The sequence below is a fragment of the Thunnus albacares genome, chromosome 18, assembly GCF_914725855.1.
Source record: "Thunnus albacares chromosome 18, fThuAlb1.1, whole genome shotgun sequence".
NCBI classification, from domain to species: Eukaryota; Metazoa; Chordata; class Actinopteri; order Scombriformes; family Scombridae; genus Thunnus; species Thunnus albacares.
Window position 1 is genome coordinate 5,277,248 of NC_058123.1, and position 10,909 is coordinate 5,288,156.

Below are 10,909 nucleotides of genomic sequence, written 5' to 3' on the forward strand. Positions count from 1 at the left end.
TTTTTCTATAGATATATATTTCCCTTTTCTAGTAGAAAAGAAAAGAAGAAAAGAAAGACTTGTTTTTTTGTTTGTGTGTTTACACTTGTTTTCCATGTGAGATTTTGGAGAGTTACTCTTATCATAATGTAAACCCAGCCAGCCATATTATGTCTGAACTTGTATATTGCCCCTGATGTCCTGGTCTGCTCTGTTATTTCATTCTGCTAAAAAATAATAAAAAATAAAGTTTAGAAAAGGAATACTTCCTCCACCTCTGCAGCATTCATACAGCTGCACTAGTGCTTTGGCAACACTGTATTTCATTATGGTCGTGCCAATAAAGCCAAATGAATTTTAATTAAAGTTGAGAGAGAGAAAGAGAGGGAGAGGCGATATATTGTTTTTACTTTCCAAGGTGTATGACTGTAAAAAAAACCCAAAAACAACAACAACAAAAAAAAAGCAGTATCCTAAATTTTTTTTTTTTTTCAAAACTGAGTGGTTTGTTCATTCATTCTTTTATATTGAGAATTTCACTCTAAACTCTACTGATTTGCTCCTGGACCACCTGTCGTACCCAGTAAGGCAGCATGTTCACAAACATTTGTAAGAATTGTCAGAAGTTTTGTCACAGATTGTTTGTATGTAGGAGTGATGTTGCCACATGTGGTAAATGTGGGGAGAATGATTGCGAAGGAAACTATGTGAAAAAGATCCAGAGTGTCTTCACTCAGTGGAGAGGGAGTCATGCAGCGTAGGAGGATAACTTTCCAGAGAGTAAGGCAGGCAGAAATAATCCGGGTCAGAGCTAAGAAGAAGTATGAGGAAGTAGGTAAGAAATGTTATGATGTAAGACAAGAAGCTAAGGAGGACAAATCACCCAGAAAACATGATGAGTTTTGCTTTTTGTTTTTTCAAGGATCAGGTGATGTTTTTGGCCTTTTTGGTAACTGTGCTGCTGGAGTACAAAGAACACCTGAGAAAACTGACATAATTTTAGATGCAGTGATGAGATTTGTGGGTGTTGTGGGAGTAGTAGTAGTTTCTCTCAAACACCTGAAGAATAGAGAATTTATAGCAGAGTGGGAAATGGATGGGAAGGGTTTATTATTATTTATTTAGTCAGTGGAGAGTTTTGTTTAAATCCAGTAGGTGGCGTTATGCACCTTGCATATGTTTGCGATCCGCCAGTAAAACGAGAGTAGAAGAAGAACTCTAACAACATCCTGGGTTGAGTGTTTCAAGGATAAGACGAGACGTACTGAAATCAGAAATTAATTAGAAACAACTCGGAGCTCTTTAAAACGGCGTTCACGTATAAAGAAGTTGTAGTGACACTCACTAAAACCACACTTCCTCCAGTTTATGTTATTTTATTTCGGGAGTTCAGTGAAAGTGCGGGACCCAGTGCGACCGTTGGAGTGACGTCATCGTCCGATCCTTGTCTCCCTGCTTCAGTCATTTAAAAAAAAGTTTGCGAAAAACAGTCCGTGAAACCAACGTTAGCTAACTATTTTGTCTTCCAGGAACAAGTTGTATATTTAGAAAAGAAAATATCGTGAAATTACGTTCAAGTATTTTTTTAAAGTGTTTTGTTTACTTTCAGTAACTGTCAGAGATGGTAAGCTAACTTTAGCTTTAGCCAAAAGACGCCCACAACCAGCTCAAGACAACAACAATGAAGGCATCATAACACAGGAAGAAAAACATTAAGGAATTTGAGTTGGGTGTAATATTACTACATATATATATTACAATATAACTGTTATGATGCGATGGACGAAGGGAGAAGATTACCCCCCTCAAATGGAAGAGCTTTTGGAGGAGTCCCAGCCGGTCTCACCCCCTGGTCATCTGGTAAACATCCACACCATCGATTCATTTTCTTCATCAACAACAATCCCATCATGGTCAGTTTATTTTGACATGTATGAGGCAAAATTTCAACCATCTAACACCCACTTTGACTTGTTGTTTCAGATACTCCAGCTGAGATCTGGCACAGCACTCCAGTTAAACAGGTCAGGACATCACTGTAATGTCAACTTCATGCAGTATAGCATGAACTTATGCTACGTAACACAGCATTTATAGCCTAAGCTAGTTTGCAATGACAGTTCCTAGATGGGCTTTTAAAATACATTAAACTCAACAGTAAAATACACATGAAACTGCACAACAAAGTACATACAAAGCAGCACAAAACACAAACAACTCACAAACAAAATAAAAGTTACATGCAACAAAGCTCCAAATCAGTCACGACTACATGACTGATCTCTCTTTAAAGACTGTTTCAGTTTGAGTTTTAAATGTTCCCAGTCATGATCCATTTTGACATCTGTAGGTAAAGAGTTCCACATGTTGATCCCCGAACAGAAAAAGCCGTCTGTCCAAGTGAGGATTTATGAAAGCACAGTCAACACACCTCGTGTTACTGAGCCAGAAACCCTGAGAGCCTGATTATTAAAGCATTTATAGATTAGTTTAGGATTAGCTAATTTAAGAAAGTTATCAAAACTTAACATATTTAATTCCTTAAGAACATAGGAGTGGTGTGATCCTATTGGTTTCTTTTAATTGCTTAATCATAAATCATCATAAGAGACTTGAAGTAACACAATAACTTAAATGTGAAAAGATCATGGAGTTGTAATAATATATATAGCACCAATACTACATTGGATTAACTTTACAGTAGCAATCTGTTATTTTGACTCAGTGTATTAAACACAACAAGCTCAAGTTTTAGCTAAAAACTGTCATAAATTGACTGTTTTCTGTGCAAAACTATGTGAATATGACATTCAAAAGATACTCAAGTTATTAACAATCAATTACAAACCGTGACATGTAAATTTAAAAAGAGTAGAGAGGATTATAACAAGCTTTAGTTTGAGTAAATAATCCAACAATAAAATAAAAAATAACAGTAAAACTGTGTCACAACAGCCTCTTTCTAGATAACATTAACCCAGTATTGTGTTGGTGTTACATGTGTCTAATTGTGATGTGTATGTAATGACACTTTTAAGGACAACGGTGGTGCTCCGCTGCATCCCAGTCAAGCTTCTGTCTTAACCAGCTTCAAGATGGACAACACAGCCAAACAGTGGTCCAGAAGTATCCCTCCCCTCCCAGCAGACCCTCCTCATCCTCCCATCTCTGGGGACACTGAGGTGAGATTAAAATGGGAATATCGGTTAGATTAACTTTACATAATCCACACAACACACATCCTTCATAAAAATACACAAAACTACTACACAGCAACATCCAGCAGCAGTGCTCATGATGTACAGAGACTCAATGTGAGAGAAAACACACTGCAGCCCAGAAATACACACGATACAATACTTTCCACTGTGCAGCACTGACTGTAGGACTGCTGTGAGCAATAAGACATGCACACCACTGAGTGGACCAACGTATACATATAATATATAATAAACGTATTGCTGCCACCATAACAAAAAAAAGTGCCTAGTTTCTCATCATAACGAGAAAAACAACTCGTTATATTATGCGAGTTATGCAGCACACTGCTGCTCTTTATGTGCAAAGTCATTCAGTTGATTATCATAAAAGACCAAAGTAAATATTCACATCATTTAGGCTGTAACTATTAATTTTTCGGCATTTTTGCTTTAAAAAAATTACTTTCTGTCAATCAACTAATCAATAAATCCACTAATTGTTTCAGCTCTATTGCTAACTCATCAATAAATGCCTGTATGACATAGACGTCGTGTTTTTGTGTCCCTCTGTCTGCTTTACAAAGTTTCCGGTGAGCGACGTGAGCGGCTCCACCATCCAGAGGCAGAGGAGGGAGCTGCAGCTGCTGATGGCCGAGCTGAAGGACAGAGACAGAGAGCTGAACGCCGCGGCCGCCTCCCACCACAAGCAGCTGCACGCCTGGGAACAAGACCGCCAGAGGATGCTCGCCGTGGAGCAGAGGTGTTCCCGATTACACGGTGAGGAGACGGAGGCCACGAGGACATCTCTAACGATTATTTTCATTATCGGTTAATCTGTTTGTCTGTAAAATATCAAATAGTGAAAAAGTTTTTATTTCTCAGAGTCAAAGGTGACGTTTTCATACCGTATGTCTTGTTTTGTCCTTGACTTTCCAGGCTCACGTATCTTTTCTTGCTTTAATGTCTTTACATCAGCTCCACACCGACTCATAACTTGTTGTCGTTTGTACAGATGAGCTGCAGAAGCGTAACGATGTGATCCGAGTCCTGACTAAACGTGTCTGGGTGGTGGAAACCAGAGAGAAGGAAGTCCAGAAGGAGCTCAGCGCAGCCCAACAGCAGCTCTGTGAGCTCGAGAGGAAACAGCAGCACGTCAGCCAAAAATGTCAAGACTTTGAGGTGCCGTCATATATATATACAGTATTTTATTGCTGATAGTTAAAGGCTGGTAATGTAGGTTTATAGCAGGTCTCCCCGTTCATAGGAGGATACGAATGAATTATTAAACACTATGTATTAAAGTGTATCCCTTCCTATATCTATGTACTGATTATTTTAGCTCTCATACATTTCAAACTCAACACAGATCTGGTAAAGCGAGACGTAGCATCTCTGCTTTTACATTGAAGTGTCTTTGGCGTCTTTCAGGACAAGAACCAGAGTCTGAACTCGACGGTCGTGGCTTTGTCCACTCAGGTCGGCTCTCTGCAGGTCAGAGAAGAAGAACTGAGCTCCATGCTCAAACTCAAGGTACACTAGTACACCTGTTTATGTTTTGTAACATCCATATATATATATATATATGTCTTTATCAGTAGCGGAGAGGATTAGCATTGAGTTGTATCTGTTCATGGTTTTGTAACATCCTGTTTAGATTTTTGGATTTAGATTCTTTATTTGCATTTAAAACAGAAAAAAACAAAGGAAAAACCTAAACTAATAAATACATATATGAAAGAAAAGAAAAGAAAGAATTATACATCATTAATAATTAATTAGACATCATGAATTAAATGTGAAGATGGCGAGTTCTTGGTGATGTTTCCTTGCATGGCGTTCCGTATCTCTACATCACGACTGTCGGTTGGTTAATGTGATTAATTTTTTTCTCCCATCAGGACAAAGACGTGACTGACGCCTCCAGTCGTATATTTGACCTCACGGAGCGTCTACGAGACGCCGAGACGTCGCTAACGGAGAGTCGCTCACGGGAAAGCAAACTGCAGAGAGACTTGGAGGAAAACAAACGTCGTTACAGAGATACAAAGCATGAGGTCGCACATCTTAAAGGTACACGAGTACAGGACACGTTAAAAATGGCTTCAAAGACTTCAAATCAATCATCTTAATCAGTTCACTGTCATACACGACAAAGAAAAGCTGCTAAATTGAGAAGCTGGAGGTAAAGAATATTTTGGCATTTTTGCTTGAAAAAGTATGGAAACTATCAATCAATTATCAAAATAATGAATGGTTATTAATGAGTGGTGAGTTATTTCAGCTCTACGTGTCTTGTTGTGGTTTAGAGGAGCTGCAGCAGCAGGTGACACAGAGCAGCAGTCAGAGAGAAGAGATGATCCGCCTCAAACAGGAGCTGCAGCTGCTCCGCAGAGACCTGCTCTTATCAGGTTAGTTACACTAAAATATGTTCAATAATATGTCTCAACCATTCATTTAGTTGGAATATCAGGATATATTTTATTTATCCATTTTATGTATTTATTTCTCAAGAATTTTAATCTACTGTGATTTTGTTTTTATAATGTTACGGTATATTTATTGCTGCTATTTTATGAATCTTTATCCTTTTGATCTTCTCTTCATATTTTAACGTATTAATAGTGTTTTTGTAACCTCTGTGTTTTATCTTCCATGTAGCGCTGCTGTCTCGGCCACGATGCTCCTGTAAAATATGTTTTTAATCTCATTGAGGCCGTTTCCCTTTTATATAAAGTTATATATGAACTGCAAACATCACATTTTACTGATGGCTAACATAACATAGAACTTATCTTATTTTATTAATTATCAGTATTTGCTTTGAGTGTTTGATTAGTCTAGATATTTGCTGATTATTATGTATTATTAGTATTTTCTCTCACATTTACATTTAGTCATTTGGCAGCTTTTATCCAAAGCAATTTAAAAGCAAAACAATACGATCAAGTGACAGTGACTCAAAAGAGCTGCAATACAAATCCTCAAGTAGCCGATCAGGTAGAAGTGCAGCGAGAAAGACAGAAGACGGCCAGACAGAAGTGTTGTTTTTTTATATTAAAGTAAGAAACGACTGGAAGCAGAAAAGTGCACAAGAAATACCATCAACAACAAGAAAAGTAGTGCAACAATCAACAAAGTGCAAAAACGTTAAAGGGTGTTGAGGTGTTTCCAGAAGAGCTGAGTTTTCAGATGTTTCCTGAATGCACCACGAGAGTCAGCAGACTGTTATTTGTTTGTTGAATTATTTGCTTGTTTTGCATATTTAGAGTCAGTTTACTGGTATTAAGTTTTATTTTATGATATTATTATTATATAATAACACTCAGAGCACTTCAGGTTACCAGCAGGCACCTGGGAGGGTCTGTGGTGGGTTTTTTTTTTTTTTTACCAGAGAAAAAGAAGCAGCAGGAGCCACGATTTATTTGTTTTTTTGTTTACATAAACCTCAAGAAAAATGTAAAGACTTTTTATGAACAGTGGACTTCTCATGTCTGTGTACATCACATCTCCACGGTGCATGAGTGGCCCTTTGGTTTGACTGAAGTTTTATTGATTGAAGTTTTATTGATTATTAAAAAAATGGCCACTCCAGCTATTCATCATAGAAATTATACTAGAGCTTTTATTATCAGTTAACGTGTTAATCATTTTTCTGGTTTATTTGTTTAATTATTTAGTCTATAAAATGTGCTTGTTTTGTCCAACAAACAGTTAAAATGCAAAAATATTTAAATGACTATGATACAAAACAGAGAAAAGCAGAAAATTCTCACATTCAAGAAGCTGGAAACAGAAAAGTTTTATTCTCGCTGAAAGAGTCAAACAGTATCTTGATTATTAAAGTTGTGCAGCACTAAACTATACCATCATCTACAGGTGCAGTCACATTATTTTCCTGCTCAGCTGTCAGATTGAGAAGCGGGAGATGTGGAGATAATGAGCATGTTTGTCTTGAGGATAATGAGTGCACAGTGTAGTTCTATCTGATCCCTGAGGTCTACTTTTCTTGATTTTCCTCTCTGCAGTAATTTCAGATATTTCCCAGCTTGACAAATGGTTGTTCCTGCTCAGATAAATGCAGCATCTGATCTTTTCCCACCAGGGGAGGGAGACAGCTGGAAAGACGAGCTGCTGGAACTCGCTCACTCTAAACAGGAACGCACCATGTCTGAGCTCCGCTGCCTGCGACAGGTACAGTTAATATATATAATATCTCACAGGGGGAAAGAAAAAACTCATATCCAACACAAATGATCCCTCAGCTTCACAACATGCCAAGAAAATGAACAACCAGCAATAATAATGATCAATGAAATATACTAGAACACTGTTTATGAGATACATCTTTCCTCATTCCTGCTGTTAATGACGTCAGAGGCGACTTTCTGGTTTGGCAGCATAACTCAGAGTCTTCCTGCAGTTTCTTTACTGAGACTGTGTGTCTCTGACTCACCTTCATGTCCATAAAACCACAGTGAAAAGAACATGTGTGTAATTCACATTTTTAAAATTTCACTGTGACTCTTAAGTGTCAGATAGTTTGTGTCTGGCTATCTGTAATGTGAATAAATAAACTATATGTGTGTGTGTGTGTGTGTGTGTGTGTGTTTTCCAGGTGTGTGAGAATCAGAGGAACGACCTGCAGCTGTTGCAGCTGAACCTGGAAAGCGCCCGAGAAGCTCTGAGGGAGACGAACAGTCAGGGATTTATCGGCAGGTGAATAGTGAGCGAGGAAAACATGTTAATGCACGACGTAGCGAACGGTTTCTTAGAGATATTTTGTGTCTGTAGAGAAGCTTCTGTGTTGGTGATGAGGACAAATAGAGACGAACGACCTTCATGCAGCCAGGATAAGAGCAAGAGTTCAAACTAAATGGAGCCCCAGACGCTCCGATAACAACACAGAAGCACGGAGCAGTAGAGAGCAGGGAGCGTACACGTAGACTTTCCTCTAAAAGCTCTGATTTGAGCTTGAACTCCACGTCAAACACTCATTCCCTCAGGCTACACAGATGACCAGGATCGAGAGAAAATCACAGCTTCTACACACTCTGCTCTCCTACACGTTCACAGTCTAATGACAGTCAGCAGGCTAGTCGTCAACACACAACACAGTACAGAAGTCACATAACAGCCTCCTGAACTTTATTAGTCTTTGGAGCTGTTTCTAAACAAACTTACATGACCGTAATCTTTGTGGTGAAGGAATATGTCACCCAGTGCAGCGATGTGGCTCATTTTTAATAGTTTTTTGGCAACAACAGAGGTCTACGGCACAGAGGAATAACATATATCAGGCTCTGGATACACACACAATACTTGACTTGACAATAAGACAAAAAAAAAAAGAAAATCGCCAGCTTTATCCTTTAACGTCTCCCCATCTCCCTTCACCCACTCTGGATGTCACAGGGGCAAGAAACTCAAAAAGAACAGAACTAAAAAACACACACAAGAGGAAAAAAGAAAGGAGAGGAGGGAGAATCAATTATAAGTGACATAAACTATCAATAAAAACAATACAGAGCAAATCTTTCTCCAGTGTTTTGAACAAAGCATCGTTAATATTTCCCTTCGCTCCTTTTATGCAAGAACAGAAAATATAAATGATTCATCGTCCTTGTTTTTGTGTCCCAGCCAGGACGAGTTGAGATGTGGCTGCGTGGATAACCGATCACTCTCATCGATCAGAGCGAAGACCTCCGGACCTGCACATGAGAGTTCTCCTCTACCTGCAACCGGTCTGCAAGGCGCAGTAAACGTGGACCCGGGAGTCCTCGCAGCACGCTTGAAGGATGTAAGACAGAAACTGTGTTGATACATCTCAGAGAAGAGTCGAGATATTTGTGATTTATATCAACATGAAGTATTGGAGTGGTCCACATTTTAAAGGAATAATTAGACAGTTTGGGAACTTGCTAGTGAAGAGTTGAGAGATGAGAAGATTGTTTCCACTCTCACGTCTGTATGGTAACTATGGAGCTGGAGCTAGCAGCTGGTTAGCTTAGCTTATCATATAGACTTGAAACAACTGTTCAAAGGTAACGAAACCTCAAAAGCTCACTAATTTGGTACAAAAACTAAGGTATAAGAACAACAAGTCGTGGTTTTAGTTTCCGCCGGTTTTGTAGCACGTTCAGACAGAGCCAGGCTAGCTGTTTCCAGTCTTCATGCTAAGCTAAGCTAGCTGACCGTTGGCTATAGCTTCACATTGTCACACAGATATGAGCGTCATATCAGTCTTCTCACCTAACTTTCAGCCAGAAAACAAAAAAAAAGTGTTTTCACCCAAAAAATGTGTATAAAAACTAAAAGTCAAATAAACCTACCAGAAATTTAATGAATTTTAATGACATTTTAATGAAAAATCCTGAAAAAAAAAATGTCTACCATGTCTGAACTATACACCCCCCATTACATCACATGACCCCCCTACATCCTACAAAAGAAACAAGAAGCAAGGATGATTAGGAAAAAATAAAGTAATTAAATAATAATAAAAGTGTAGGTTTGGCTCAGTGAATGTCAAAGTATTTGCTATTGTATCCTTTTCCATCTCACATCAACAACTCAGCTAAATTTCTATTCCTATGATTATTAATCTCCATTTGATAGATTTGGTTAATTGTTTCCTTCCATTTTCTTAGTTGTGGTGCTTTTTTATTATCTGCTGAAGTGTCACTGCTCTTTAAATACTAAAGACGTACCTTATGAATCAAGAAACCCCATTATCAACCTTCTCATCTAAGACAGTGAAGCGTGTTTCCTTTATTATTTTATATACGTTAGATTACTGAGAGCTTCCTTTGCATCTGTTACCAGGGTGACGATCTTCTGTCCAGCTGTTCTCTGCAGCAGCTGTTGGATGAGTCCAGGCAGGTTTTGACCAGTTCAGAGCTCGGCGTCTTCAGACCCAACAGCTCTGTACACAACAGTCTCAGCTGTGGGACCACTGACCCCCTTTACTCCCATAAATGCCCGACACCCCCCCACCAGCACTACCAGCAGCATCACCACCAGCAGCCGAGTACCCCGACACACAAGGTGGAGCATCACGTCAGGCCTTTCAACCTCTTTTCTTCTTCTTTGTCTGTTTGTATTCATAGATGGGGTGTGGCATCAAGGGTGTGAAATGTTCAGTCTAACTGCTCCTCATTTTAGTTTTGGGTGTGTTAAGACATCACAGCTTTTTTTTTCTTCTTCTTCTCCAACAGGCTGGTGAAACTCCACCCAACGCCTGCCAGAGACACGGCTCCATCCCGCCATGTTGACGACTCAACGCCGACTGAAGCACAGATGTTTTTTTTTTGGTGGAAACTTCAGTATTAAAGTGACTCCGTGGAGTCAGATTCAAACACAAGTGTTAAAACATGAAAGAGACCTGAAACTGAAGGTTGAACTCAGGAAAATGATGAAGTGATTAAAAAATATAAACTGTCCTGAATGTCATTAATTTGGTGCTAGTAGATGACTCTGTGTATTTTCTACCACAGTGCAGATACAGTGTATTTTTAAAGATTTTAAAGGCTGTATTGTGTGTTGTGTGTGAGATGTGAAACCAGTCCTACAGGGCTGTTGAGTGTTGTGTCCTTGTATTGTCTTTCCAGTTTCACTGCCTGCAGATTTAACCGGTGACTCAGAGAGGAAATCTGTTAGTAGTTTGTAACAATTTGTAACTTTTGTCATTACTTTTTGATAAAATATTTATATGAAAATTACATATCAGTGGT

The 10,909-nt window shown here is 38.8% G+C and overlaps 1 protein-coding gene across 1 annotated transcript; it reads left to right on the forward strand.

The window, feature by feature from the left end:
- Window positions 1–550: 550 nt before the first annotated feature.
- On the forward strand, window positions 551–10,894 carry ccdc62 (coiled-coil domain containing 62). Its single transcript, XM_044333495.1, has 13 exons — window positions 551–1,839; window positions 1,963–2,003; window positions 3,018–3,161; window positions 3,764–3,956; window positions 4,192–4,358; window positions 4,608–4,709; window positions 5,078–5,249; window positions 5,486–5,587; window positions 7,282–7,370; window positions 7,795–7,895; window positions 8,817–8,976; window positions 10,002–10,223; window positions 10,394–10,894. The coding sequence occupies exons 1-13, from the start codon at window positions 1,758–1,760 to the stop codon at window positions 10,448–10,450; spliced, it is 1,632 nt and encodes a 543-aa protein (XP_044189430.1). The 5' UTR covers window positions 551–1,757; the 3' UTR covers window positions 10,451–10,894.
- Window positions 10,895–10,909: the final 15 nt, after the last annotated feature.

Coding starts and splice junctions, on each gene's coding strand:
- ccdc62 (XM_044333495.1), top strand. CDS start 1,758: ATGGACGAAGGGAGAAGATTACCCCCCTCAAATGGAAGAGCTTTTGGA. Junction 7,896..8,816: donor AGTCAGGGATTTATCGGCAG/GTGAATAGTGAG, acceptor TTTGTGTCCCAG/CCAGGACGAGTTGAGATGTG. Junction 10,224..10,393: donor CGAGTACCCCGACACACAAG/GTGGAGCATCAC, acceptor CTTCTCCAACAG/GCTGGTGAAACTCCACCCAA.